The sequence below is a fragment of the Propithecus coquereli genome, unplaced genomic scaffold, assembly GCF_000956105.1.
Source record: "Propithecus coquereli isolate 6110/MARCELLA unplaced genomic scaffold, Pcoq_1.0 Scaffold473, whole genome shotgun sequence".
NCBI classification, from domain to species: domain Eukaryota; kingdom Metazoa; phylum Chordata; class Mammalia; order Primates; family Indriidae; genus Propithecus; species Propithecus coquereli.
Genome location: NW_012150541.1, coordinates 1,091,268 through 1,117,997, shown reverse-complemented (window position 1 = coordinate 1,117,997; position 26,730 = coordinate 1,091,268). Strand labels below are relative to the sequence as shown.

Sequence of the window (26,730 nt, the reverse complement as noted above, 5' to 3'; positions counted from 1 at the left end):
TCAGGTGGGACAAGAAGAGAATCTATCATGTGATGGAATGAGGCCATGTTTCCAATGGCCCCAGCGTAGTGCTTGAGCCACATGTGATATTATTAAGATGATTATCCAAAGGATGGCACATCACTGTCATAAGGAGTAGACAGGATTCAAAGGTGGCTTCTCATGAGTTCAGTGGGATGCCAAATATTTATGTATTTCAAAAGTTCATATTCATAAATAGACATTTTGCCATTTTACTAATCATTCCTCCAGTGGAAAACAAACATTATTTAGCTCTTGCCCTGAACATCAACTTGGAATCTAAATCTCAGCAATTATCATGATTCACAAATAATTTATATTTCTGGGCAAATGGAAGATACCATTATCATCATTATTGTATTTGTTCGATTTGCGTAATGCATCCTTTGAGGACTCATTTGGAGGCATATACGTATTCTATAGATATAAAATTGGATTGGAAAAAATATTGGACTTTAACATTTCACTTTAAAGCTCATATTCCAATTTAATATAAAAGACACTGAGGCATTCAAATATATTGCTGGTAAAAGTTGAGTTAGTAAAAGAATGTGACTTGGGAGCTCATTTAATAGGAGAAAAATAGGGACATATCTCAAAGTATGTCTAATCCTATAATCTTACCAGACTTGTCCCGATTTAATGGGAGAAAATGTATGTCCCATGTTTCTTAAAATGTCGTTAACTCAGAGGAAAATGTTCAAAAGCAAGGAAGGCTTTACAATGTTATTAGCCACAAACCCTAGAAGTGAGAAATTGCAGTTAATGGCAGCAAGGTTGCTTAGCCCCCAACCCACCCACCAAAGCAAATGCCCTTCAAGGCACGAAGGACATGTGCACACATACGGGCCACCCCAATTAGCTAACTGCTTTGGCCCCTTACCTTCTCCATTCTCGGTTTTGTTTGTTGCTTTCTTTTTTCCTCCTTCTTTTCCTTTCCACCCAGTGCTGTGTCTGGTGTGAGAAATTCCCATCTCTCCCACTTGACATTCTGATGAGCCGGCATTCCTCCCCCACTTCTTCTCGAGGAGAAGAATTGGACCATAACTCATTGTGGAGTTGCTGGTGATTGCCTCCAAATCGGCCAAGGGGGGATACAGGCCGATTTTGAAAAATAAAAGGCTTCTCTTTGCCATGGCCCAAGAGGAGTTGCTGCACACACATTTCACCTGATAATAAGGGCAGCAAAGTTTCCAAGAGAGCAGAGAACATAAGTGCCTGTGATTTCCATCCTGTTTTAAATTTTTGCATATTTAATGCAAAAATATTTAAAGCTTGTTTTTCCAATCTGGACAACCCTGTTACAGGAAGCATTTAATGCAAACAAAATAGGAAGCCTCCCCCACAAAAACATCCTGAGGTTGGAAATGGCTATTATCTTAGGCTGGTCAGCCTGGGACAGAGGGCCGCAGAGCTCAGGGCTTCCCGCCATGTTCCATAGCCAATCCCTGGCAGTTTTAAACCCCAAACTCTGGGTTGACATCAACTTTTCCCATGAGCATTATTCTTTCCCCATCTAATTCTACCTTTTGATTCATTTACAGGGAAACTTTGTGGCTTGCATGACAGCTATTTTACGACAAATGGAAGATTATCATTATGCCCACTTGATCAAGACTTTTGGGAAAATGAGGACCGATGTGGTGGTGAGTGTCCTGTTCACTCTGTTCACAAATCCATGTTTTAGACAAAATGCTGGTGTCAATATTTCGATTTTGCATGTGAACTTACCTCTGATTAATTTTGGAAGCCACTAGGGAAAGTCTAACCAAAGCCTTGTTTCTAATAAGACAAAGGTCTTGACTGGCAGACTTGTTTCTTGGGCTAAACTGCAGAATGACTCAGGGTCTGAGCTCAAAGAAATCTCCTGTCTTTTCTGGTCTCAGTTTCCTCTCCTGTGCTTTGGAATAATTGGAAATTCAGAGATGTTATCTATGGAGAGTCCACTATTAACTACTCATTCAGTGGTTGACCTTTCAATAGCAGGAGTTAGAGAGACTTTTCAGCTTTTCAGCATTTCTCCAAATAATTCTCTAGTCATGCTCAGTACAGCTATGATACACCTTAATCAGGAAAAGTATAAAAGAGGGGAATTTATTACTTAGGATCTACCTCCCTGATGACCTCAAATTACATTGCCATATGACAAATCTCCTCTGCAGAGCTGCAACCAAACTTGTTGGCAAAGCTCCTGATTACAGGTTGACTTGAACTCCTAGATTCCATTTCTAAGGACCTATAAGTTCCTGTAGAATACCCGCACATTCCTATAAAATACAGCAAACTCCACTAGTGTTTCTAGTACAAGTTTTGCTGAGCTTGATGTCTATTTTATTAAGAGATGGGAAGAAAAAATGATTTTTTCCAAGGGATTATTTCTAATACAAAATTTTCTTATCATTGCCACTATATCTATCTATCTATCTATATATATGCACACATACATATGTATATGTGTGTATAGTCATAGGTTAACCTGTGTAGTGTGTTACTGTACTGAATAAGATAGGCAATTGTAACCCAATGGCTATGAAATCACTACACAATAAGAATTTTTCAGCTCCATTATAATCTTATGGGACCACAGAAGTATGTGTGTTCTGTTGTTAACCGAAACATTGTTCTGCAGTTCATGATTATATTTTAAAGTTTCTAAGGAGAACAAAAATATATCTAAACTTTAAAATCATAGCAATTTCCCTTAAATAAAAGTCAGGGAGCAAGAATGCGTATATGTTTATATGTCTGTGTGTTTTGTTTTTCTCTGAATATTAATAAATAATTTATAGTAGGAATAAACTCAAATATATATCATTTATATGCTCTGTTTTTTTTAAATCATGGCATAGTGAAAGGAGATTTTATATGTATAACATTTAAAGCCAAAATTAAATCTTAAAGGTATCCCTAAGTCCTGTTTTGGTTAGTGGAAAGAATAGTTATAGCTTGAAACTATATGAACACTATCACTCATAATGTTTCAGGCTGAGTACTAAGGTTTTCAGAATGAGAAGAATTAACCATCCTGAAAAGTTAGGACTCCAGTTAATACTTTGCCCTATATCATAACAGTCACATGATCAAAATCCACATCAGACAACTGTTAAAAACATTTAATGTGAACTTTTAAGTGGTGTGATTGAAAGGTAAGCTTCAGCATATGTACTGTGAAAAGTGATTGTACAAAATGATGTTTAAAAATTATTGCCATTTGTGGAAATCCATGTGTGTGCCCTCCTTCTTTGCTCACAGCAATAGATAAGATATTTACTGCATGTTATGGTCCTAATTTCCCAGGGGATTTTTTTCCCATAGACACAGCAGTTCTGAAAATCAATTATTTGCATACAATTTGATTTCTGTTATAAATGGCATTTGTGATTTGAATGTCACACATTTGTACTGGGAAGATTGTAAACCTTTTTACTGGTGTAAATCTGTGCAAACCTTTGTAAAATGTGTTCCTGTCCGTTAACTATACATAGACAGTGTTTGACTATTTTTCTACTCTGACAGCTATCAAAAATAAAAGATCGTTTTTGTGTGAGATAATCGGAAGTTAATTAGTACTTCAATATGAAAATAGCCTAAACTATTTTTTGTGACTACCTCCTTCTAGCGAGTGCCACTTCAAGTTCTCAAATTTAGACCCTTTTTGTTGGGTGAGTCATTTCCATACAAAATGGCAGTTATTAGAAATACCTGAGTATAGGGTGTGGGCAGAAAGACTGGTCTGGAAAAGAAAAACAATGGACATATTCAACTGAAACTCTCTCGTGATAGAGACAACCCCCTCCCTTCTGGATCTGAGCCACAAAGAGTCTTTAGAATCTTCCGCAATGGAGATGCTGATGCCAGCTCCCATGGGTCCGAGTGCAGTGTCAGGAACAGAAGAGAGAACTTGCTCAGATCTTCTTAGTAACATAGAAGGGAGGACTCTGGACCTTCGAGGGGAGCGTGTTGTCTTGCCACTTGTCACTAAGTGGCTCTGGACACACACACCCAGTGTTTCTCTACACTCTCACACAGAGCGCTCTGTGACCAGATATGTGAGAGTTTCTCCCACAGGGACCAATTTTCTGACATGAGGGAGTGTCCTGCAGTTCACTTCCATTCTGACACTCTGTCCCTGGAGTGATGGTCGTATCCCACAAGGTAAAGGGCTCATCTGGCCTTACTCAGATTTCACCAGAATGGCATGTATTCTTTTCCCTGTGTAACACACAGAAAAGCTGAAAGAGTAGTACAGTGAAAACCAGTATTGCTAGCACTGAGTTTGTCAGTTTTGAGTATGTGGGCATATTTTGATTCCTTTGCGTACCCTAAGTATCTCTGCGTGTACAGCCAGGTCTGTGTAGACACGGCGATGCTCCTGCCCGACGTATTCCAGCAAACATCTCTTAGGAAGGAAGACATCCCCCAGTGGTCTTATTGCTCCTCAGGGTCATAACAACCATCCCTTGTATTAGTTATATTAAGATTTTCTCCATTTTCCCCAAACGTTTATGCCTTTTATTAGGGATGTCATCGAATCAGATTCACTCACTGCATTTGGTTGTTATGTCTCCTTAATCTCTTTCTCTTTCTAGAATGAGTCCATCACCATCACATTGTTGTCTTCTTCTTCTTTTCATGGCATTGTTTTTTTATTTTTTTCAAGAGACCAGGCCAGTAGCTTTTAGACTATCTCCCGTTCTGGACTTTCTGAGTGCTGCCGTGTAACCTTTTGAGCAGTTCCTCCCTTCCCCTGAATGTCCTGCAGGCCAGTAGCTTGGTCTAAAGGTCAAGCTCAACTTTTTGGCAGGAGTGTTTCAGTGTTGGTGTTGAAAGCCTCCTATAGTGTCACCTCTGGAGACTGGGATCATCATTCTGACCCATTGCTGATGATGCTAAGTGTGGCCGCTTGGTTAAAAGGTGGTAACTGCCAGATGTCTCCATTGTAAAGATGTGCACACCTCCCCCCACCACCACACACACCCCCTTTGCGTTTATCAAGTAATCTCTGGGTGAAACTTTGGCGTCAGCAAAAAATTGGCAAATATCCTATTCCCTAATGATCCTTCAGCGAATGGGTTGGAAATGTGTTGCCAGTCCTGCTCTGTAACTGTTACTTCTTTGGCATAGCAGAATGGTAGTTTCCTAATTCTGGATGTCTAGATGCTTAGTCTTTGGTCTAACAGCAGTGGGAAGCTGTTCTGGATGTGGGTTCAGTGCAAGATTGGGGAAGCACTGGTGCCTTGATCAGATTTGTAGTTTGAAAACATCACTCTGTGTGAAGTGTAGGGACAAAGAGGGACAGGATGGATGTAGGTGGACAGTCTGGGAGTCCCTATGGCAGCCCCACTGTGAAAGGATGCATGTTCATTCAAGTGGGCAGGGCTGGGGATGGGAAGAAGCACATAGGGTTTGACAAGAAGATTTTGCCTCTGAAAGACAGGGGTGGCTATTGTTAGAGCTGCCCGCTTATTATCTAGGGCACCACGTGAAACTAAAAAATACAACAGGAATAGATTGGCATTAAATGATTAAATTTTCACAAAATATCCCATGTGGCTTGGAGACCCCAATGTCTGTGAAGCCTCATCGGCCACCCTAGGCAAATGCAGTGGTGAGGGGCCACCGCCTCGGCTAGCGAATCACACAGACTGATAAGCCTTGCAAAACCTCATCCCCCATTACACTCAGCATTTTGTGTGATCAGCAAAGTACCGCAATTCAACAGCTGAGCCATACTAATGAAGTAAGGGACTGCGTCTCCTCAAAAAGAACAAGCCTTGAGAAAATATGCTTCTCTTCCAGAATTATAAAAACTAGACATTGTATCTCAATTATTAGCCTTTGAGACACGATCAGTAAGAAAGCTGGTGATTTCATGCAAGAAGAGATGTAACTAAATCACAGTACTCAGGCTGCGGACATGCAACCTGGCCATTAGAAAGGGAAACTCTTGTCAAAGTGGGGAAGCTATGTAATGAAGTATGAATTTCAATAATTAAGCTGGGAGAAGCAGCCATTGGCTATGTCGGGGGCACCAGGATGCTCCCGTTCTGCAGGGCTGGAGGACGCAGCACCTGTGCGCAGAGTTCGGGGAGATGTGGACCAAATTTTCCCTCTTGGTTTTGCCCAGGTCCCTAACCTCTTCTGGACTGGAGGCCACCATTGTTTAATCACAATCACTGGCTGTGTTTTTATTCATGGTGGGGACACACCAAACCCCTGGCACAGCACACATGACTTGCCAGAACTCAGCATTGTTATTAGTAACGTGGCGGAGAAAGTATCTTAACTTTGAATATCAGCTTGTTGTTGTCTTCAAAGTTAACTTGCACCTCTTTGCAGGAGGTGCCTGTTTAGAAATTTGTCCTGGGAATTGCTTTCTTGGCTACTTAAATTCTATTCACCACCTTGGCCTTCACAGCCATTGCACCTAATTATGATTCAGTAGATTAAATAAATGAAAAATATCCACTCATTTGGCAATCTCTGACCATGGCCTCATTTTTCTAAATCCATTCTCTTTTGCCCTTCCCCTTCCTGCCCCAGGTCTTGAGTGAGCCTGCAGCTGCCAGAGATGCTTTTTGGGATAACCACTTGTTTTGTTCAGGTTAGCCCAGGGCAAGTGTCAAACTCTCAAAAATAGGAAATTCTCCTAATTCCAACAGACATACGGGAGGGCTTTAGGAACCCAGCACCCGTTTCTGATGTCAGGAGCATTCTGAGCGTGGAAGCAGGGTTGGGCAGCTGGGCATCTCTGTACGCTGCTCCTTGTAAGTTGACCTTTGAAGTACAGAGAGCCATCTGGGCCACCAGAGACATAACGGAGACATCAAAGAGTTCAGGGACACAGCCACACACTCAAATGGCTTACGGCCTGCTGAATATGTGCAGGTGGTGAGGAGTTCCTGTTTGAGCCTTTTATTTGTAAATTCCATAGGAAAAAGCAAACGATAATAGTATCCCATATTCAACCTGAGGTGGCCTGTTCATAATGAAAAATAGAGTAAACATAAGAAAAAGCTATAACCTGCATGCTATGTTTGTGAAAATCATGTTTTCCTATAAGCAGAAAGGTTTGAATGCATATTTATAACCTTTGGGGATTTTTCCTTTTTAACTTTTAAAGAGATATGCCCAGGGAATAGTTCAGAGTATATCCTTGAAAAGGCTGTCTCAGACGGGAGATGCTCAGATAAACAGAAAGACAGCACTAACACACAGATCCCATGAAATACATCTCCGTTACTTTTCAGAATGTTTTCATTCAGCTTTAAAAAATGGGGTCTTTTATAATCCAGTCATTTATGGGATGTGTGTGGTTTTCACCTTATTCTTGGTGGGTTGCTTCAGTGTTTTGTGTTTTGTTTCAGGATTTCCTAATGGAAACATTCATCATGTTTAAGAACCTCATTGGGAAGAACGTCTACCCTTTCGACTGGGTGATAATGAACATGATGCAGAACAAGTAAGTCCGGGGACAGCTGTCCCCTCTCAAGAGGCGCCTAATTCGTGTCTGGGGGGAACGGCGGTGTTGCCTGGATACCAAGGTGGCTTTCCTACAAAATACCATGCCTCCTTTTGTGATTTAAATAGTTATTTTGGGAAATGGACCCCAAGTTTGCGGTGATATCTTTATGCCAACGTGGGGCTCTGGCACTGAGAACTTGGGCTCTGTTCCCTGCAGAAAAGCAGCCTGAGCCTGCATCTCTGGCCAGCGTCATGGGCAGAGAAGTGCCATGTGCCGTCAGTTTGCCATCTCACCTTAACCGCACGTTTTTATGGGGCAGAGCCATTCTCGGCTCTATGCTAGGTTTGGATAGGTGTTTGCATTTCACATGTTTCAGATTTTTTTAAAAAATAATGAGCATTTCTTCCTACTTGATTAATACTAAGCTTGTACCTTGCTTATCGTCTCCCCGTGAAAGCTGTTGGTTCATTTTCTAGCACACTGGTTTCATCATTTCTGTAAGCACCAGCAATGACTGTGGAGTTCTCAATCATGTGGGATTTTTTTTTAAGAGAACTTTCTGTTAATTTCTTTTTTTTTTCTTACTGCAATTTTATGGAGATAATTATAGATTCATATGCAGTTATAAGAAGTAATACAGAGAGATCTTGTATACAGTTTATCCAGTTCCTCTCGATGATAATGTTTTGTAAAACTGTAGCACCATATCACAACCAGGGAGTTGAGGAGGGGACAGTTCACTGATCTTATCCAGACTGTCCCAATTTTGCTTGTGCCCATTAGTGGTGTGCAGGTTCGTCACATGCCTAAGTTCTGGACTCTACCACCAGTCAATCTACTGACTGTTCCTATTGCCACTGATGTTCCTCTTGTTCCCCATTTATAACCCTGTTTATCTCTCCCCTTCCTCCACCCCTAATTACTTGAAAATGCTCATTTGTCTTTCATTCCTAAAAGTTTTTAATTTCAAAAGTGTTAAATGGATGCAATCACCTAGTACATAACCTTTTGGGATTGGTTTTTTCACTCTGCTTAATCCCCTGGGGGTCCATGGAGGTTGCTGGCATATGGATGGTTAGTTCCTTTCTATTGCTGGCGAGTGTCCCATGGTGGGGATGTTCCACGGTGTGATTAGCCATTTTCCTGTTGAAAGATGTCTGGGCTAGTCCCAGTTTGGGGCTATTATGAGTAAAGCTGCCACAAACATTTATGTATCCATTTTTTGGTGAACATAAGTCATCATTTCTGTGGCATAAATGCCTTCCTGGACAAGTGCTGGGTCGTGTGGTCATTGCACATTTAATTTTATAAGCAACTGTCAAACTATGGCTGTACCATTTTACCTTCTCATCAGCAGTGTGAGAGCGATTCAGTTTGTCCACATCTAGCCTTTGGTGGTGTCACTGTTTTTTGTTTTCACCATTATGGTAAGTACTCAGTGTAGCTCCTTGTGGTGTTAATTTGAATTTTCCATCATGGCTTTGCTTCTTTTTAATGCCTGCCTCCTGCCACCAACCCTGAACTATATGAGGGCTTCCCTAGAGCTGTATGTGATGCAAAGCCATGCGATCATTCAGTGTGTGGTCTGTGGCTCAAGCCCTGGAGCTCTGTGGTCCAGGAGCTCCGTGGAGCTCTAGAGCTCTGTGGTTTTCTTCTCTGGAGACCCTCTCCAGCTTCTCCAGGGACATTGTGTTGTTTCTGTGCTGAGGAGGTGGCTTGCCCATGTTCCCTGGAGGGTGCAGACCAGAGGCAACCTTATCCCACCGCACCCCTGCGTCCCTACCCATGAGAGCACCTCCGCAGGACACAGACACCTGACAGAGACACAGGCATTGCAGAGCACGTTGGTGCAGTGGCATCTTGGACCAAAGACTTTGCATCTTAGGGACAGGGAGAAGAGTCTTTTGTTTGGAGGGAAAGGAAACTCTATGGGGGGAAGCCACAGTGTGCTCAGTGTGCTCTAAGCAGTTGAAACAATGAGATTTCTGAAGATAAAGTCTGGCGTAGGTGATAAAGGTACAGAGTGATGAAATCCATCCCGTTCTCTCATTCATTGTGCACACAGACTGCAGCCCTAAAAGACATCTTGATAAGGGAAGCAGTCTGAGTGTGAAATCCCTGCAGTTTATTTATGTTTTACATAAGGTATTATACAGAACTGTCTGATCAAGAATTTTAGTACTCTGAGGCCAAGTCATTCAGCAGACAGTGCTTTCTCCATTGGAGCTTCCTACGGATAAGTGATGTGTGCATGTGATACATGCATGTGTTACATGTGTGCATGCCTGCATGTGTGTGCCTGTGTGTGGGTGTGTTGGTTCCAATTGAAGGCACTTTTATTTGCAGGGATTCTGACTCTTGGAAGCTCAAACAAATGCACATTCCTATCACAGTTGACACATTCCTTATGAGCAAGTTCCCAAGCCAACGTGAATAGCAGAGGAGTAAGCCCTGGAGGAGGCATTTTAGATGCTGATCGAAGTATGGGCACTGATGATTATAATTTTTAGTTCCACGTCCTACTGCCCCCAAGTACTGCCCCTTCTGTTCAATAAACAGCACTGATTTTTCGAAGCTGAATCAGGCAGGTGTTTGAAGAAGGTTATTGCCTCCATGTGGCCAAATACTTAAAAGGATCCGGACACAGCTGGTTGGGTGACTCTTCAGTATTCTCTGACACCTTTGCTTAAATGCCAGCTTCAAAATGAAGAGTTTATTTCATGTTTCATTTAATGCACCCATTCTTTGTGACGTGTTGCATGCTTGCACTCTGGAGCTAAGGGTGAGCTGGCATTGGATGTGCTTTCCACGTGCCAGGCACTGCTCTGCGGATATCACATGCAGTTAGGTCCTAACACCCTCAGCAACTCCTGGGCACAGCTGCTGTTTTTGTGCCCACTTTACACATGGGGAAATAGAGGCATAGGGGTATGGTAACTTGCCAAAAGACACACTGCCACGCAGTGGCAGGTGGGGCCAGAATTTAAATCTAAACTGTCCACCCCAGAACCCACCCCTAAACCACGTTGCTACACAGTCTCTTCGTCTTAAGTATGCCTCCTCTTTCCTGAAGACAGTGTTGGTGTTTTTTGTTTTTTTTTTAATTCTAGTATCCTTAAAGCATAACTTTTCCGTAAGATTTACCACTTATGTGAGTGAATTTTGAGCATGGAAGTCAAGACATTACTACTTATCTTTCTTCCCGGTTACAAGTGTATGTGCTATTAAAGAGGAGACTGTTGGTTAACATGCTTTGTACGAGTCCTGCTGAGCCCTTACGGAAGAACATCTCACTGATATTGTAATAAAATACTTTCCCTATGGAGATTGCATACATACCATACAACATTGTTCCTATGTCATTATCTATCTGCCTCGTTCTTAGTAGGTTAGTATTTCATATGTGGCTGAACTTCCCTGCTTCCCCACCTGCTGCCATGCCTCAGAGACTTCCTCGCCTCGACAGGATAAGCAGTGTTTCCCAGAAGCTTTTGTATTTAAGTTTTAATGTCACAGCTGGACATGCAGTTTTACCACCCATGGCTTAGAAATTGACAAAATCAGCCTCTGTGGTCTCTTAAATATTTGTGTGCTTGTGCATCTTTGTCTCTGTGAACATACTGCTCCTCCATACATGGGGCTTGTAAAATGTAATTAAAGACAGCATCCATTAGTTTTGCTGCAACAACTTATAAATCAAGAATCAAAGTTATCGGATTTCATGAATATCCCAAAGGACAGCAGTTGCTCAGTTGTTATGTTCAAGATACAAACCGACTGGAGATGGCCTGACATTATAGCTCTGCTCTGAGATGTGATCGTGCCAGATGGCAAGATGACATTTAAGATAAGCACGGCTCAGAAATAGTAGAAGTGTGCTTGTGTTGGCATCCAGAAGTGCTTTATAATCTTCCCGGAGGGGAGCAACTGCTAAGTTTCCATCGAAGCTCTCAGGTTGTGTTGGAAGCACAGACCTTTCCCTGTCAACACCTGCGTGTTGTTGCCCGTCCTGGGTCGCGCATTAGCTAACTTCTTCAGATTAATTCTTCGTATGTGTGCAGCATAGTCTAACGGCAACGTTATGCTGTGGCTACCGTAGAGTTCTTTTTAGTTGTTAGTAGGAATGTGACCACTTGGTTGAATTTCTATGTCTCTTCTTAGGCTTTGAATCAATCCCAGTAGGGTGCTCGTGTTTGTACACTAATAATTCCCTACTAGAATTATAAGTAATAGAAGTGACCAGGTGGGAAATGGGTCTGTCAGGTTGACTGAATCCCTTTTTCACCATGAAGAAAGCACGTGTTATTAACTGCTTTAATTTCGCTTGAGAAAGGCATTTCTACAATGTGTAGTGGGTGAGAACAAGGGCAGTCCTGAGTCTAATTTTTCAGACTTTTAGGATTAGACTTTCTTTTTCATATTGACGGCATGCAACAAAACCTTATCCACATTTGTCAATTGTTCAGACTTGCAACAGAATTTTTAACAATTCAACCACCCCAATTCAAATTCTCCCTAAGCCTTCCCGCATGCTGTGCCCTCCTCTCTCGGGATAAAAAATAAATGAAACCAGCATTTTCACTTCCTCGGAGGTAGCATGGTTTACAACTGTGATGATCAATTGTTTTCCAGTGTTTCTCTCTGTTGGTGCAGATTTTGTGTCTTAGATCTCCTGTCCTCTCCCAGTGTGGATGGGGGGCCTACAGGTGATTATATCGTATGATCTGTGGTTTATATCCTACGCACTTTCATGGAGGACTTGGTGGTATGTTTTGCAAGTAAGGATTCACAGACCATGAATATAAAATAAAATATGTACAATCGTAGAAAAAATGTGAAGCTTTCTGGAAACCAAAATATGGAAGCCAAAAGACTCAAAGCTGACTAGAAGATAAGATGTAAAGGAAAATAAGACAGAGTGCCAGATTCTCACCGGATGGGGAAAAGGATTTGCCATTTATCAGGAGAGACCGGCAGTCTATGGTGTCGCTCTTTATATGGGAGATATTGAGCAAGAGAATATCACAGGGAGGGAATCAGTTGAGAACTCAAAATTCTGCCCACGGAAAATGGAAGAGGTTATCATTTCAGTTTTGAAATGCATAAGATACTAGCAGTCTACATGTTGGCCGTAACAGTGGTCGGTTGTAATTGGGCCTGTCTGGGAGACTCACATATCAGATGTAGTGGATTTTGCTGAGCTGCTCAATGTTGTCTTGTCTAGTCATCAACCATTTGGACATTAGAGACCACAGTCAAAAACTATTATCTGGTTGCTTTATCTGCAGTCCATTAGCCTTATATTTGTCCTTTCAAACTCTAAAATTTCATCCCCGCTTGGACCCTTGTGAGATCATGGTACTATTTATTTCATGTATCTACATGTTATTCTTTTTATTTTCTTTTTTTAATCATGGCCATATGGAGACCTTCCCAGAACAGCCCGAGATAATGTTTGCAGTCTACGAGGAAGAGAGCATCTCACTCTCTCGAGTACCTTTCATTACCACCTTGGCTCATTTCTGTGGCCTCTTCTCCCTGTCTCCCCTGCGATTCATCCATCTTTTAACTAAGAGGTGTTTTCCTCCATTCGTTAATGTAGTGCATTCAGTTTCCACCAACCTAACATACATGACACATATTGACACACTCGATCACATGCAGCCCCTTTCATGAGGATCATTTTTCATGCTTATTTTTGTAGCTGACAATTTCTCTCCTTTTAAATATAATGCGTTTCCCCGCTCATAAGTAGTATCTATCAGATGTATCAGAGCCCAGGATGGCAAGCTCACTTATCTTTCTGCCAAGATTAATTTGGCATACAGTCAGGATGGAAAAGGGCCTTAAGCCTTAGAAAGGGATTCCACCTTGGCGATGCCAGGTTTCCTAGGGATAAATCACGTCGGAGCTCAGAAAGCAAATTTGCAGGGTAGGCTGTTTGCAGGTACCTTACTTACCATTTGGTTTCGTTGCCATGAAAGAACTTTAGTCCTTGGCAGCACTGCGCTGAGGGCTTAGATCAAAGAAAATGTACCATTTGCCTTAGGATGGAGGAGAGAGAGGTGCAGGTGCCCACGTGTTGGGGACCATGGCACCAGCAACAGCCTGAGGGTGGCTGAGTTGGGAGGACTGTGTGTTTTCTGTCCTGCTCCACTTGCCTCCACTTGCCTCCAAAGCATCACCTCTGCTCCCCATGGGTGGAGGCATAGCTGAAACATCTCTGTGCCAGTTGAGAGTGTGGTTATAAAGCATTTGGGGCTCAAGAGACCCCTGAGTTATGACTTCTCAATGTCTTTTTTCCTTTTCCTGAAGCCTGGGGTTTTAGTTGATGTTGTAATTTTTCATTTAATTAATTTATTTTTTAAATGTACTCATTTACTACTGAAGTTTTGCACATCCAATGACTTGACAATTTTAAGCACACCTAAGAATTATTTTTTCCTTTGAAACAGTATACAGCAGCTGTTGACACAAACACTGTGACAACACAGCTAGCTAAGGACCAAAAGGAAAAAAAAGAAAAATATATATATATATATGTGTGTGTGTGTGTGTGTGTGTATGTGTGTGTGTGTGTGTATATATATATATATATGTATATTGTTTTTCAGTGAAGAAATAAAAATTCAAAGTCAGTATAATAAAAACATTCTGGAATGAAAATTTCCCTAGAGCTCAGCATGCCTGCATTTTACCCCAACTCATACATTTAATAATATTGCTCTTTGAACCTTAATTCTTTCCAAGGAAACTGGTCTAACCCAAGACGTTTCTCAGCTCAGAGACCCCAGTTTGTGGGCATGAAACTTTCCTTTGGGGCTCTGTTGACCGTCTTAATGCACCAGGATTTCAAGACAGATATTGATTTGGATCCAGTAATGGGGCTTTGGACCCCACAGCAGGAACAGGACCCCATATGCTCGGGACTTTGCTATGGTTGTCATTTCATTTTTGTCCCCACTGGATGCTTTTAGAGGCAGCAAAGACAGTGGTGGCTCTTTTTCAGCAGCTTTTGGGCCTAGATGTGGTTGCAGATGGTGTATCAGAACCCACTTCACCTCACAGTGGAAGCTACCATGTGACAAAACTCTACCTGTTATCCTTCAGGATTTTTTTTTTTTTTTTTTTTGAGACAGAGTCTCACTCTTTTGCCCAGGCTAGAGTGAGTGCCGTGGCATCAGCCTAGCTCACAGCAACCTCAAACTCCTGGGCTCAAGCGATCCTCCTGCCTCAGCCTCCCGAGTAGCTGGGACTATAGGCATGCACCACCATGCCCGGCTAATTTTTTCTATATATTTTTAGTTTTCCAATTAATTTCTTTCTATTTTTAGTAGAGATGGGGTCTTGCTCTTGCTCAGGCTGGTTTCGAACTCCTGAACTCAAACAAGCTGCCTGCCTCGGCCTCCCAGAGAGCTAGGATTACAGGCGTGAGCCACCGCGCCTGGCCCAGGATGTTTTCATAAATTATTTAAAACACTTTCCATGACGGTCATCCTATGGCACGTGTGCTTTTGCTCCTTGCTTAATAACTAAACAAATAAGTTCCAGCTTTTACCTGGTTGTTTATAACCAGCTTATTGCACATAGCCTACATATTTTATACAGTGTGGTTTTATTCAAATTGCCTCTTTAATTCAGAGATGAAAAATCAAACTACTCTCAAAGGAATGACAGTGATGAAGAGCTCTCCTCAAGACTCTTATTTAGGGAAACTCACATCACAGGGAAGTTTGAAAAGGGCAAAAACTGTTTAAGAATTCTCCGAGATGGCGCACACCTTGTTGTGAGCGCCGGGCTGGTGCTGTGCCACCATCCTGCTGGCACTTAATGCTGAAGGACGCATTTCACATCACGAGGACTGATGCCAAGTGCCCTCTCTATGTGATGCGTGAAACATCTCTCGGCACAAAACAACATGGGCGAAATACATGTTATTATGGTTGTCCTCCAGGTCCTCTTGTCTTAAATATTTACCCCTATGCCACTGGGACTTGGAGGAAGCCTGTGCAGCGTGCGACCCTCTGGTGTGATGGTTTTGTGTTAAGTCTAGCATGAGAGGAGGAGGAAGCCAACTTAGCTGAGTGCCGACTGGGTTGCCAGGCAATTTCTTAGGTATCCTTTTGGTGGCTATCAACCAGGAGTGATTTTGCCCCCTAGGGGAAAATTGGCATTGACCAGACACATTTTTGTTGTCACAATTGGGAACAGAAGGGCTACTGGCGTGTAGGGGATATGAAGTAGGGACATTATTAAACATCCTTCAGTGTACAAGACAGCCCCCTGCCCAAGGAAGCATCCGATCCGAAATGTCACTAGTATCTCCATGTTATTGTTGGAAAAAACTGTTTCAGTGATGCTAAGTAATTAGTAGACATATATGTGATTCATTGGAATGACCCTCTTCTCTTTATTTCCCCATTTCTCGGCCATCCTTCTGTGCTGGGTGACCCCAGCAAAACCAGTGCCCTTTGGAATAAATAATAACAGCCATCTGCTAAAGACACAGGACTGACCTTCCTTAGCAGGTTGGTGTCTGGGAATTGGAGGTGGTTTCCCCAAAACCTCCCCTGCCAGGTGCTCTGGGATCCTGGCAGCAGGTCCTTGCAGGCCTGGTCCGAGGTCACTGAGTGATGGGTGGTGGCTGGGACCAAGATGGCACTGGAGTCACACTGACATAAATCTAGATGCCAGGGCTGCCCCATAGTGCCTGGCATATAGGACGTGTGTGGCAAGTATCAGCAAGCATCTCTTCTCAGTGTTCCTGGGTTGCTAGCCTGGGCACCTCCTCACCTGTCCCAGCCAGATGCACCTTCAGCACAGAGACTGGTAGCTGGGGCCCTGGAGTCAGCTGGTCTGGTCAAATCCAAGCTCCACCACCTGTTAGCTTTTTCAAGTTTGGGAGATTTACCCCGTGCTGCCATTTCTTCACCATGAGCTAGAGACTGAAGTCGAATCTTGGAGTGTTGTGGGGAATACGTGAGGAATTGCTTGTGGGTGGTTCACCTGGAGCCTGACCTGCAGTGGCCATTCGACAAGCTCTGTCTGCAGCTATTTCTACTTTGATGAGGATGACAGTATGTCATTGTTCTTCCTATGGGAGAACTCCCATCCCAGGTGCCGATTAAGAGCATAGACTTTGCCTTGGAGATTCTGAACACTTTGTAGACATATTGAGAAGTTATAAAGAAATATGATTCTTTGCTTTCATTAATTCACTTCCTTTTTATGGGGATATTTGTAGATATTCAAATTATGATTTTCCTTGATTTATAGGTAATTAAGTGAACTAATTTTGCTTACTGTTTTCACGGAAGTAGCATTCGCGAATTGCTTTATGTGACACGGCTGAAACTCGGTAAAACACAGGGTCTGTGTAATTTGTCTCTGTTCAGAAGCATCGGTCATCAAAATTGCGATACTGTCCTCTTTGGCGTCTAGAAGGTCAGAGGCACAGGCTTTGGGGATCTAACACCCCTCATTCACAGATGAGGATCTGAGATTCGGGTGGGTTGAGTGAGTGACTCGAGCCCCTTGGTGTATAAGCAGCAGGGCAGACCTGTTGCTCTCGGTCTGAGCCTGAGGCTGGGTGTGTAAGACGTGGATAGCGACGCTCACCTCCCATACAGCTCCTGTGAAGGCCCCTCGATGTAAGGAGAGCAAAGAGTTTAGCTCATGGAGGCCTTCGATGGGTGCCGACCCCTGAGGTCATGATGGTGCTGACCAAGCTCAGTTTTGGTGACAGGAAGAGGTGCTCTCTACAGAGGCTCCCCAGCCTGGAACCGTGGCCTCCACCTGCCTCCTCTCCTTGTCCCGCCCTCCGAGCCCACCACACTCGGAATCTTGTGGCTGTGACTGAAGCAGCTAAAGCCAGCGCCCTGGGAGCCTCCTCCGAGCTGCCCTCCTTTCTCTGGTGTGGCCAGGCTTCTTCTCGTCAAATAGATACGGTCACTTCAGCCCCCGCCTCCTCCCCCCACAGGCTCCCTGGGAGAAAAGCTGAGCTGTGACTTCGAAACTTTTCTGAACAAAATCCCAAGTAAGGAAAACATGTTTGATCACAACCCAGTGTACCTCTCACCCCCAAGGAGGTGGAACTAAGTAAGAATCCCTTACTCTGTGCAGCCGTCTGACATTTTTATTCTATTCTGTTCAATTCTATTCAATTCTGTTCCATTCTATCCCTTTTCACTTAAAGGAGAAGAAAAAAAATTCTCATTATATTGATGCCGTTTGTGCTCCACTACACGAACCAAAATTGACGCCACCCTGTGTCGTCCATAATCGAAGGCCGTGCCAGGTTGGCTTCCCTCCTCCCTTCCTTCTTCCCAGGTTCCCTATGTCCTCATGTGTGTGTGGCACTTTCATTATTTTTCATTTTAGCTGTTCTCACAGGTGTGTCCTGGTGTGGAGTCCTGGGGTCTGTGCGTCTTCAACCTTTGCCAAGGCCACCATCTTCCTTTCCAGCGAGACTGCAGAGAAGGGGTGGCTGTTGTCCAAAGTGGTTTCTTGCGCTTTTTATACTCCCCCCCACAGTGTTCCTGTTACTGCACGTTCTCATCACACTGGTTTTCCTTCATTTTAACCCATCTGGTGGTATGTGTCGGATTGTATTAAACTCAGTTTTCCTTGATATCTGATTAGGTTGAGCACCTTTTTATTTATTTATGGGAAATTATTATTATCATTATATTTTCTCTTCTGTTCAAGCCTCCTGTCTATTTTTCTTCTGTGCTTGCAGTTTTATATATATGTAAAATATATATTTATATATAAATATACATATATGCTATAAATGACATATAAATATTATATATAATAAATATATGCATAAATATTGTATATATAATGTATATATAGAAATACACACACACAGTCTGGAAAGAGCCTTGGGTCAGGTACATGTGCTGCAGTTGTCTTTCCCTACTCAGAGACTGCAGTTTTTTCTCTCTTAATAGTGGTTTTTGTTAGTTGACATTTAGAATTTCTTTTGAAGACTCTCACAGAATGAAACCGAACGCGCTCGCCTGCCGGTGACTGTCCAGGTAGCGAGGCTTAACGTTCTTTCTATGTGGACGCTTCACGCAATGCGATTTTTAAAATGCAATTATCCTGAAAACTATACATGGAATCCCACCATTACTTTATCAAGCTCTTCTGCTTATTTTCTAGACGGAAGATCGGAAATAAAGCTGAATAATATATTGTGTCCATCTCCAGCAGAGCCTGACAGTAATATACTTAGGTTTTAAAATATCCACATGTGTAATATGCCTTCAGATCTATAGAGAAATGATGCTGTTTAATTATAATTTCTCCATAGCATCAAAGTGCCCAACAAGCAGTGGTTGGGTAACTCCCCAACTGAAAGTAGAAATGTCAGTAGGAAATGTTGCTCATCATAAAGTCAACTGATACAATGCATAAAAGACATTTGTAGCAGTTCCTTTTCCGGAATAAAATACAGTTATTCTTTTTATATTTGGATCCACAAAGAGATGATTCCAGATGTAAATATACACTGAACAAGAAATACCTCTTATTCTCTTGAAGATCTATTAGCCAGGGCTAATTTCTTTATTGAAACTCGTTCTCAATTTACCACCAAAGCATAGGAGGGGGATCTCTGCTTGTGTTTCCAGGCTAGCATTGTAGCTGCAGCTCTGTCAGCACTGGGAAGGCTGCTGTGCGCTAGAACTTGCTGTTTCATGGTTAACCTTTCCAATAAGACTTCAGAGAAGGGTTTTTACTTAATACTGTACCTGTCAAATTCCCAGAGCTGCAAGTAAATTGAAGATACAAATTATGTTGTAAAGTGAAATATTTTGTGTTATTCTGCAGTTTGGTTGATTTAGGAAGAAAATGAACTCTGACAGCTTGATCTTTTCAGTTCAGTGGATTCTAATGGTTCAAAACAAAAGCTCCACACAAAAAAAGGCTCTTTGCTTGTTGCTTTATCAGAAACACCGCCGTGAGCTGTTCTTCACGCTCAAGACTCGGCTCCATGTCATGGGTACATGGGATCCTAGGAAGAGAGGGTCGTGCTGAATGCTAATATTTGTAAATATTAATATTAACCACCCCCAGAAAGGGAAGGAAGTTTTCACCATCTGACCAGATGGTAGCTTTTAGCACCTGCCATTTTTCTCAGCATGCAATCTATTTTTCATGCAGAGAAAAGATCCCTTTTCCCAGTTTGTTTGCTGCTGGAGGGGCAGAGGCGTGGCAGAGCCTCTTCCGATCTGATGAAGGCCGGTGGCCTCACCTTCTCTCCTTGTTCTTTGTGTTCGGGGGAGAAACACCAAGTGAAGTTTCCTGCAAGAGCTGGAAGATCCTAAGTTATCAAACTGAGTCCCACAACTGTGATACACTGAGGGGTGGCATGTTTGTTTTGAAAAGGTGGGTGAGTGTTTTGTAGGGCTGGGCTCCGTTGACCGGGCTGAACCATAAATACCTCCCACTTTGGGGTTGCTTTGAGGAACTCTCCAGCACCTATCCTTCACACCTTTGTTGTGACTCCTCCTTTGCCTTGGCTGAGGACGGCTAGGCAGCCACACTGGCTCTGCTAGGTGGCAGCTTTGGCTTTGCCCCTGGAAGCCCCCCATTCCCACCCTCCCCAGGCCCTGCCAGCCTCAAGTTGACTCCTCACTGCTGTCCCCAATGTCCCTGGAACTAAGGGGTCAGGAATCTGATTTGATTCTGCAGCCTGGATGTTATTGCTTGACTAAAGTAAGAGGCTATCTCCCTGCCTTCTGATGCTGCAGCATATTTGTGCGGAAGGTGTTTTTAATTAGCTATTAGCCTGTGGACGATTTGGAAATGGAACATAAGAAGCAAGCCGAATAGTGGATAGATGGCTTTATTTTTGATATTACACCAAAGAATTAAACTGGATTTAGGGAGAATAGAGCGTTTCTCTTGTATGAGGTATGCTTGGAGGCAAGCGTGATTTGCATTTCATTTATGGGGGTATTTCTGAGCAGTGTTCCCATGGTTAGTTGTTCTCGCATGGACCGTTAGCTCCCAGAAATGCAGTGTGCGATGACGTGGGACTCCAATACTGACAAAGGCGGTAGAGAAAGGCCACATCCAGTTTAGCGTTGATAGTCTGCCTAGAACGTGGATTTGGGGTGGTGTTTCAGCTTAAAACCATATGTACCTGTAGCAGGGTGGAGACTTTGGGGTGAAGAAGTGACTGGAGGGGACCCGTGGAACAGAAAGAAGCCTGGTCTCACTGTCACGTCAGGGTCGATGTTGACATGGGAGCTGCTGGAAACTTTAACACAGAGCAGTGCCGTTGCCGACTGATGTCTTCAAGACACTGAGTGGCCACTGTTGGAGCACCGAGAGCAGGAGACAAACCCTGGGGGAAACCTGGACCGGCAACTATGTCTTAGGCTAAGGTGGTCACTGGGGAGAGGGAAAAAATGACAGATTTGGGGCATGTTTTGGAGGCAGGGTCACACAGAACTGTTATAAACTGGATACAAAGAGTGAAGAGAAATGAACGATCAAGGAAAAGTCTTAATATTTTTGGTTGAGCCAAAAGTGATTGGTGGGACAGCTAATGAAACGGAGAAGCAGGCTGGGGGGAGGATTCCCCAGCTCTGTCTTGGCCGAGCACAGTGTTTCTCGACCTTTTCTTCTCCCCCGTTATCACCCTCCTAAGGAGAAGGATTAAATTAAATTTAAATTTAATTAAGAAGAGAAATTAAATGTTAAGAAATAAGATTTTGTGGGATAGGGTATGCTTTGGAGGGCCACAAGCAGTATAAATATCTAAAATGTCCTTTGCCTGACCCAAGAACCAATTTTCTCCCCTTAGGGGAGACAGCGCCCCATTGTGCACGCGTGGCCTGGTTAATGGCAACGTGCCCAGGAGACAGCAGGTAGAGGAGTTTAGCAACTGGAAATTCAGCACTGGCTTCAGAAGAAAGGTGTGGTTGGAAGATACAGTTCTGGATGGCATTAGCATTTATATATGACACTGAGGCCACCTGGGGAGGAAATGTGGCTGGGAGAGGAAGCAGACCCTGGCTGCTGCCCCAGGACATGCCGATATCTAGGGGTTGAGCAGTTGAAGGCAATTCAACCAGAGACCAGGAACAGTCTCCAACAACAGGAAAAAAATCAAGAGAGAGAAAACAGGCCTGAATTCCTAAGAGGGTGCATGGAGCTTAACAGAGAAGTGACCAGGGGATTTGGCCACATGGGGTCACTGCCATTACCAGACAAGAGCGTCTCAGTTGAGTGGCTGAGGTGGGAGCCAACCTGCTGCGGGGCACGGAGGGAGCAGGATGTGAGGACATGGATACCCTGACTCTGGGCACCCCATCAGGTCGTCGTGATACAGGGGGCCAGACAAGTGGTGTCTGTGGGGAGCTGTCATTCCAGGAGGGCTTTTAGGTATTTGCTGTTGATTCGGAGCATGTTGGGAGTAATGCAGTGGAGAGAGAAAGGGAGGCTGGGCGAGGGTGGGATGATGGCGGTGGAGATTCATGCAGGTAGTGAGCTCACAGGGAAGGGGTGGCAGGGGAGGGCCTGGCCTGGACAGGAACCAGGACAACCTGTTGTAACAGGAGAAAAGACAGAGAGTAGGCACAGGTGTTAACAGGTGTGTAAATGTGGTGGTTGGTGGATGAGGGAAAACCCTGGGTGGCTTCTCACTAAAGTATGAAACCAGGTTATTAATAAGAAAGGTGCAGGGAGCAGTGGCAGATGATGGTCTGTCTATGTCTATATGATGTCCACATTAATATTTCCCCTAAACTGTTCTCCCTGCTAATGCCCACACGCAGTGCACAGGCTGAGCTTGAGATCCCTGTGGCTTATGCTGCCTTATTATGTAATGCCCGGGAGAAGCCTCACAAGTAGAAAAGTCTAAAACGATAATATTCCTTTAAATAACTCATGCTAAATCATCCTCCTGTGAACATTTCTCAATGGATCTTGTCTTTTAAGCTTCAACAAACCCTATTAGCCATCAAAACCCTCATCTCTCAAAATAGCCCTTGTCAAACTCCCTCCCACACACTTGCGTCACGGCTGGCTGGCCACGGGAGAGGCTGGGGTAGGATATTGGCTGTGTAGGTGGGGACCAGAGCCCACTGGAGAGGTGACTTGTCCAAGTCCCACGACCATGCTGAAGCTCCCTGCTGCATGGGCTCAGTGGCTGTAGGTTTCTCTGTCTCTGTTGGACGCAGCTTAGGGACCTTCCTTTTGGGGAGCGGCCCGGCATTGCGGGTCCTTGTGGGGGTTCTGTGATGCTTGGCTGTCTCCATAAGCACGTGCCCTGTTGCAGGTACTATTTCAGTTTAGAAATTTCTGGAAGGCCGTGGCTCCTTCTCTTCTCTTACATCCTGTGCCTCTTGTCTCCCCCACCCTCTAGTTCCTCAGGGCACTAAAGCAGGGATGTGATGTCCTGGACATTTTGGGTCCCAGCTGGGTACACCCCAGGCAGGTAACTGTCAGTCTTTTTTCCATTTTGCTTAGCAGTGTAGAATGCACACCTCTGTCAGACTCCTTTATCGGGCCCAGGAAATCTCAGATGCAGCAAAAATTTTGAGAATCAAATTCTTCCTACGCTATCCGAATAACACTTTGATCTCCACGAGGCCATTGCTTTTCCAGTTGTTCTCCTGCAGAATGCATGGAGGGAGCCGAGAAATCACATGGTGTGCGTCATGGGCCATTTGTTGTGGCTGGCTTCACCTTCCTTGCTCCTCAGAGACGTAAGATGAATGTCCCCGGTGCCAGCGAGCAGCCGGTCAGCGTGCACAGAGCTGGAAAAGCTAATGGACTAGATGCATCTTACTTATCATGTTCATATAAACGTGCCTCATCTCCAGTCCAGCTGGAAATGGCACTGCCAGCTGGGCAGCCACCGCTTGGGGATTCCTACTGCGGCTGCCTCTGCGTGGAGAGCCGAGCTCAACTGGTGCAGGCTCGGTTTCCCTTTCGGAGAATAATGTTAGTCCAGAAATGTCTTACAAGCATATTCTCATGGCCTTTTGACTTTAAGAAATGCTCCATTTAAAAATGCAGAAGCATTTCATCTAACACAATCATAAACTTTATTGGTTTCTAATGCAAAAATTTGATAAGGTGGTAGATCATTAAAAAACATAACATATTCCTTGCACACTTTATTTTGACTTACGTAATGTGCATCTGCTTCACAACATCTATGTACTTGTCCAGTTGCTTTTCCTTGTTTGTCTCTTTGATTTAAGACGGGTCCACTGATGAGCGTTTCTCATTATCTTCTTCGTATAAAACACCTCCAGTGACCCAGCTTGCAAAGCTCAAAGTCGAGTAAGAACTGGAGACGGCTGTGGCAGTCTGCACTCCTTCAGATGTCTATGACTCTCGCAGTTGCCTCACGCCCATCTGATCTGACAGCACCTTAAACAGGCAGTCATTCTGTAGTCTTTTCAAGGATTTTGACTTCATTCTCATGTAAAAGTCAACTTTCTTTTCATAGTAATATATTCCTTTATATAATATTTCATTAAATAATACAATCATAATAACAGATTTAACTGGTATAAGCCAGGTGGGGAACACATACAACTGTATATGCGTGTAGTACATGTGTACTGTGCTTCGTTTTTGGCTGTAGAGACCACGTGATGACATCACTGGGGGAGCTCTCTGATGGACCCTCATGGTGTCCTTATTGTACAGACCTTAAAAAATGCTGTTAATGTAAAATAATAGATTTTCATTGGTCAATGCTGGGGGTATGCGATTTTATACACGGCTGTCCCTTAAATCAGTGTAGTTGCCTTTTAGAAGGAAAAGACCTAAACCCCATTCGAGTGGTTCTTCCCGAGCAGAGACCATGGACGTGTTTAAATTAGCCGGGAGTACAGACCTGGCAATTATACACCTGCTAGTGTTTATTCACCAGCTCCTCTCTCACCTCTCAAAGATGGAAGGTTGGTGAGATCCCAGATCCTCAGAAAATGAGACCAAGTTGTATTAAGATCTGGATGAAAAATAGTCAAGGAAGCAGAAATAGAATTCAATGGACCGGAAGGTTTTATTCTCTCCCTTTTCTGCCTAATATCTCTCCCCAAGTCTGAGTGAGAATTAAACAAGGGTGAAGGAGTTCCAGGCAACTAAATGCGGAAAGTCATAAAAGAAAGTTGATTTAACTCTAAGGATTTATATTCTCCCCTAACTCCAGGGTATCTGATCACCTGGCAAAGCACCACAGAGGCTGTAAGACTGGCAGGGGAGGGCACTGCCCCTGCACCCCACAGGGGGAGCAGGAGGGAGGAGAGGAGAGAAACTTACTTTGTTTCCCTTCAAAAAGATGTGTTCTTTCTCGTCACACGCAACCACTGATGTCAGCAAACCAAGGAGCCCTCTTCCCATTGTTGATCAAATAGAAAGCTTCCTTCTGTGTGGTGGGGGGTGGGCGACAGTGTTTGTATCTGTTGGTGATGAGGTGATGGGGCGAAGGTAAGTCCTCACACTGACTCTTGAAGCACTGACCAAGGGAAACCCCAGCTTGTTGCCCCACAGCCTAAGGCCGCTGCTGCACCCCACGATAGATGGTTAGTGACAGATGCTCACCAGCCTTCCATCTTTGAGATGCTCTGGGCTCCCAAGAAATATTTTGGTGCATTGACCAATTCTGTTGTTCCTGGTTTATATTTATTTTTCCAATGTATTGTTTCCTATAATGGACTGTGAATCCACACGTGTGGCTTTTTCAAAATAAAATAGTACCCGTTGATGCTTTACAACAGCTTCAAGTGCCCCAATTATGTTAGACTCGTAGGTGGGTTTCTCGTAAATTATCATCGAAGATAATGAAGTTCATAAAGCAAGCATTCGACGTTTACTGAGCCTTTAGTCCAGGCCACTCACTCTGTTTGCATCATTGTATTTTAAATCTTCTCAGTAGCCACCCAGGGCAGGTTGCTGTATGATCCTTACTTTGCAGGTCATGGAGCCGAAGTTTATACTGATTTAGTAACCCACACAAGGTTACTTGGCTAATAACTCAGAGAGGAGCCAGCTTTGCCTGACTCTCATGTCTGTGTTCTATTTTTTAAATCTCCAGTTATTTTTTTACCAACATTGTACTTTCTTTACCCTTTTTTGGGGGGGGTGGGATTGGGGAAAAAGCAAAGGCATGTGACCTATTTAATAAGGTAATTTTTTGCACAACATTTTTTCCTCTATTGTTTTGATGTAGTACTTCTGTACCAATCTTAACCCTCTGCCAGCTAGGTAAATATTTGGGGATAAATATGAAGTTGGAATTCAAACAAAGAAACATGTTAGTGTCCTCTGCAGGGCTTGTCCTTGCCTTTTTACATTGCACTTTGGGAAAACAGCAGAGCTAGAAGGCCCCCTCCGCCTGGTGTATTCAGGCCCAGTGGTTTTCAGGGACTGCAGCTGTTGGGAGAACGCTGCAATTCACTTCCCTCTACTGGTGCGCCGGCAAGAATGAGAGAGCTTGGCAATTTGTAAAGGATTATCACATGCGAAGGCAGTATTTGTTTTATTTCATCATTTCTCATTCATCCATCTACAGAAGCGGCATTTACATAGTAACTCCATATAATAGGGTTGGGGAAAAGTGACCTTAAGATTGAGTCAAGTGTCATACTTTGAGAACACATCTTTTAAGGACTTTTTTTGTGGTTTTAAAAATTTATTTCATATATTTTCATTTTTAAAAAAGGGAGAAACCTTTGCTCTGTGAGTAAAATTCCCAGGTAGTGAATATCTTTTTTCTTAAACTTAGACAAAAATACCACACATTTCACACAGCATCACGCCCACCCATTCTCATCACCTGGCATTCAGACAGCTTTCAGGCACTTGGAAAATTGAAGGCCAAAATGAAGGGAATTCACTCATCCTTGACAACTGCTGGGGACAAAGTTGGCAATTTGTTCATTGTTCTTGCAAGCACTTAGTCGCTCGCTGAGCACTTTGAATCAGAGAGTTCTGGGCATAGATCAGAAATCAATTGCTGCAGAGGCGAATTATGTGCAGGAGAGTTAAGGGCTGAGCATGGAAATGCAAAATGCCATATTCTTCAGCAGCTTCTGCGAGGGTTAATACTGCCGTTGGCACCAGTGTTGGCTTAGAATTGGAGATGTCTTTCTGTCTTTCTTTTTTTTTCTCTCTCCTTTTCATTTTTTACTCCAAACTTGGGAAAATCAAGAATATTTTCAACTTTTCCACTTGTGAAATAGCACAAAGGAAACGAAGATCAGTTC

General features: G+C 43.4%; 1 protein-coding gene across 1 annotated transcript in view; it reads left to right on the top strand.

Moving 5' to 3' along the window:
* Positions 1-26,730, top strand: part of DOCK1 (dedicator of cytokinesis 1) — a 484,728-nt gene that overhangs the window by 303,899 nt on the left and 154,099 nt on the right. The window contains exons 28-29 of the mRNA XM_012655364.1: positions 1,566-1,667; positions 7,389-7,483. Of these exons, the coding sequence (XP_012510818.1) occupies positions 1,566-1,667; positions 7,389-7,483 (197 nt within the window). The remainder of the gene's footprint in view (positions 1-1,565; positions 1,668-7,388; positions 7,484-26,730) is intronic.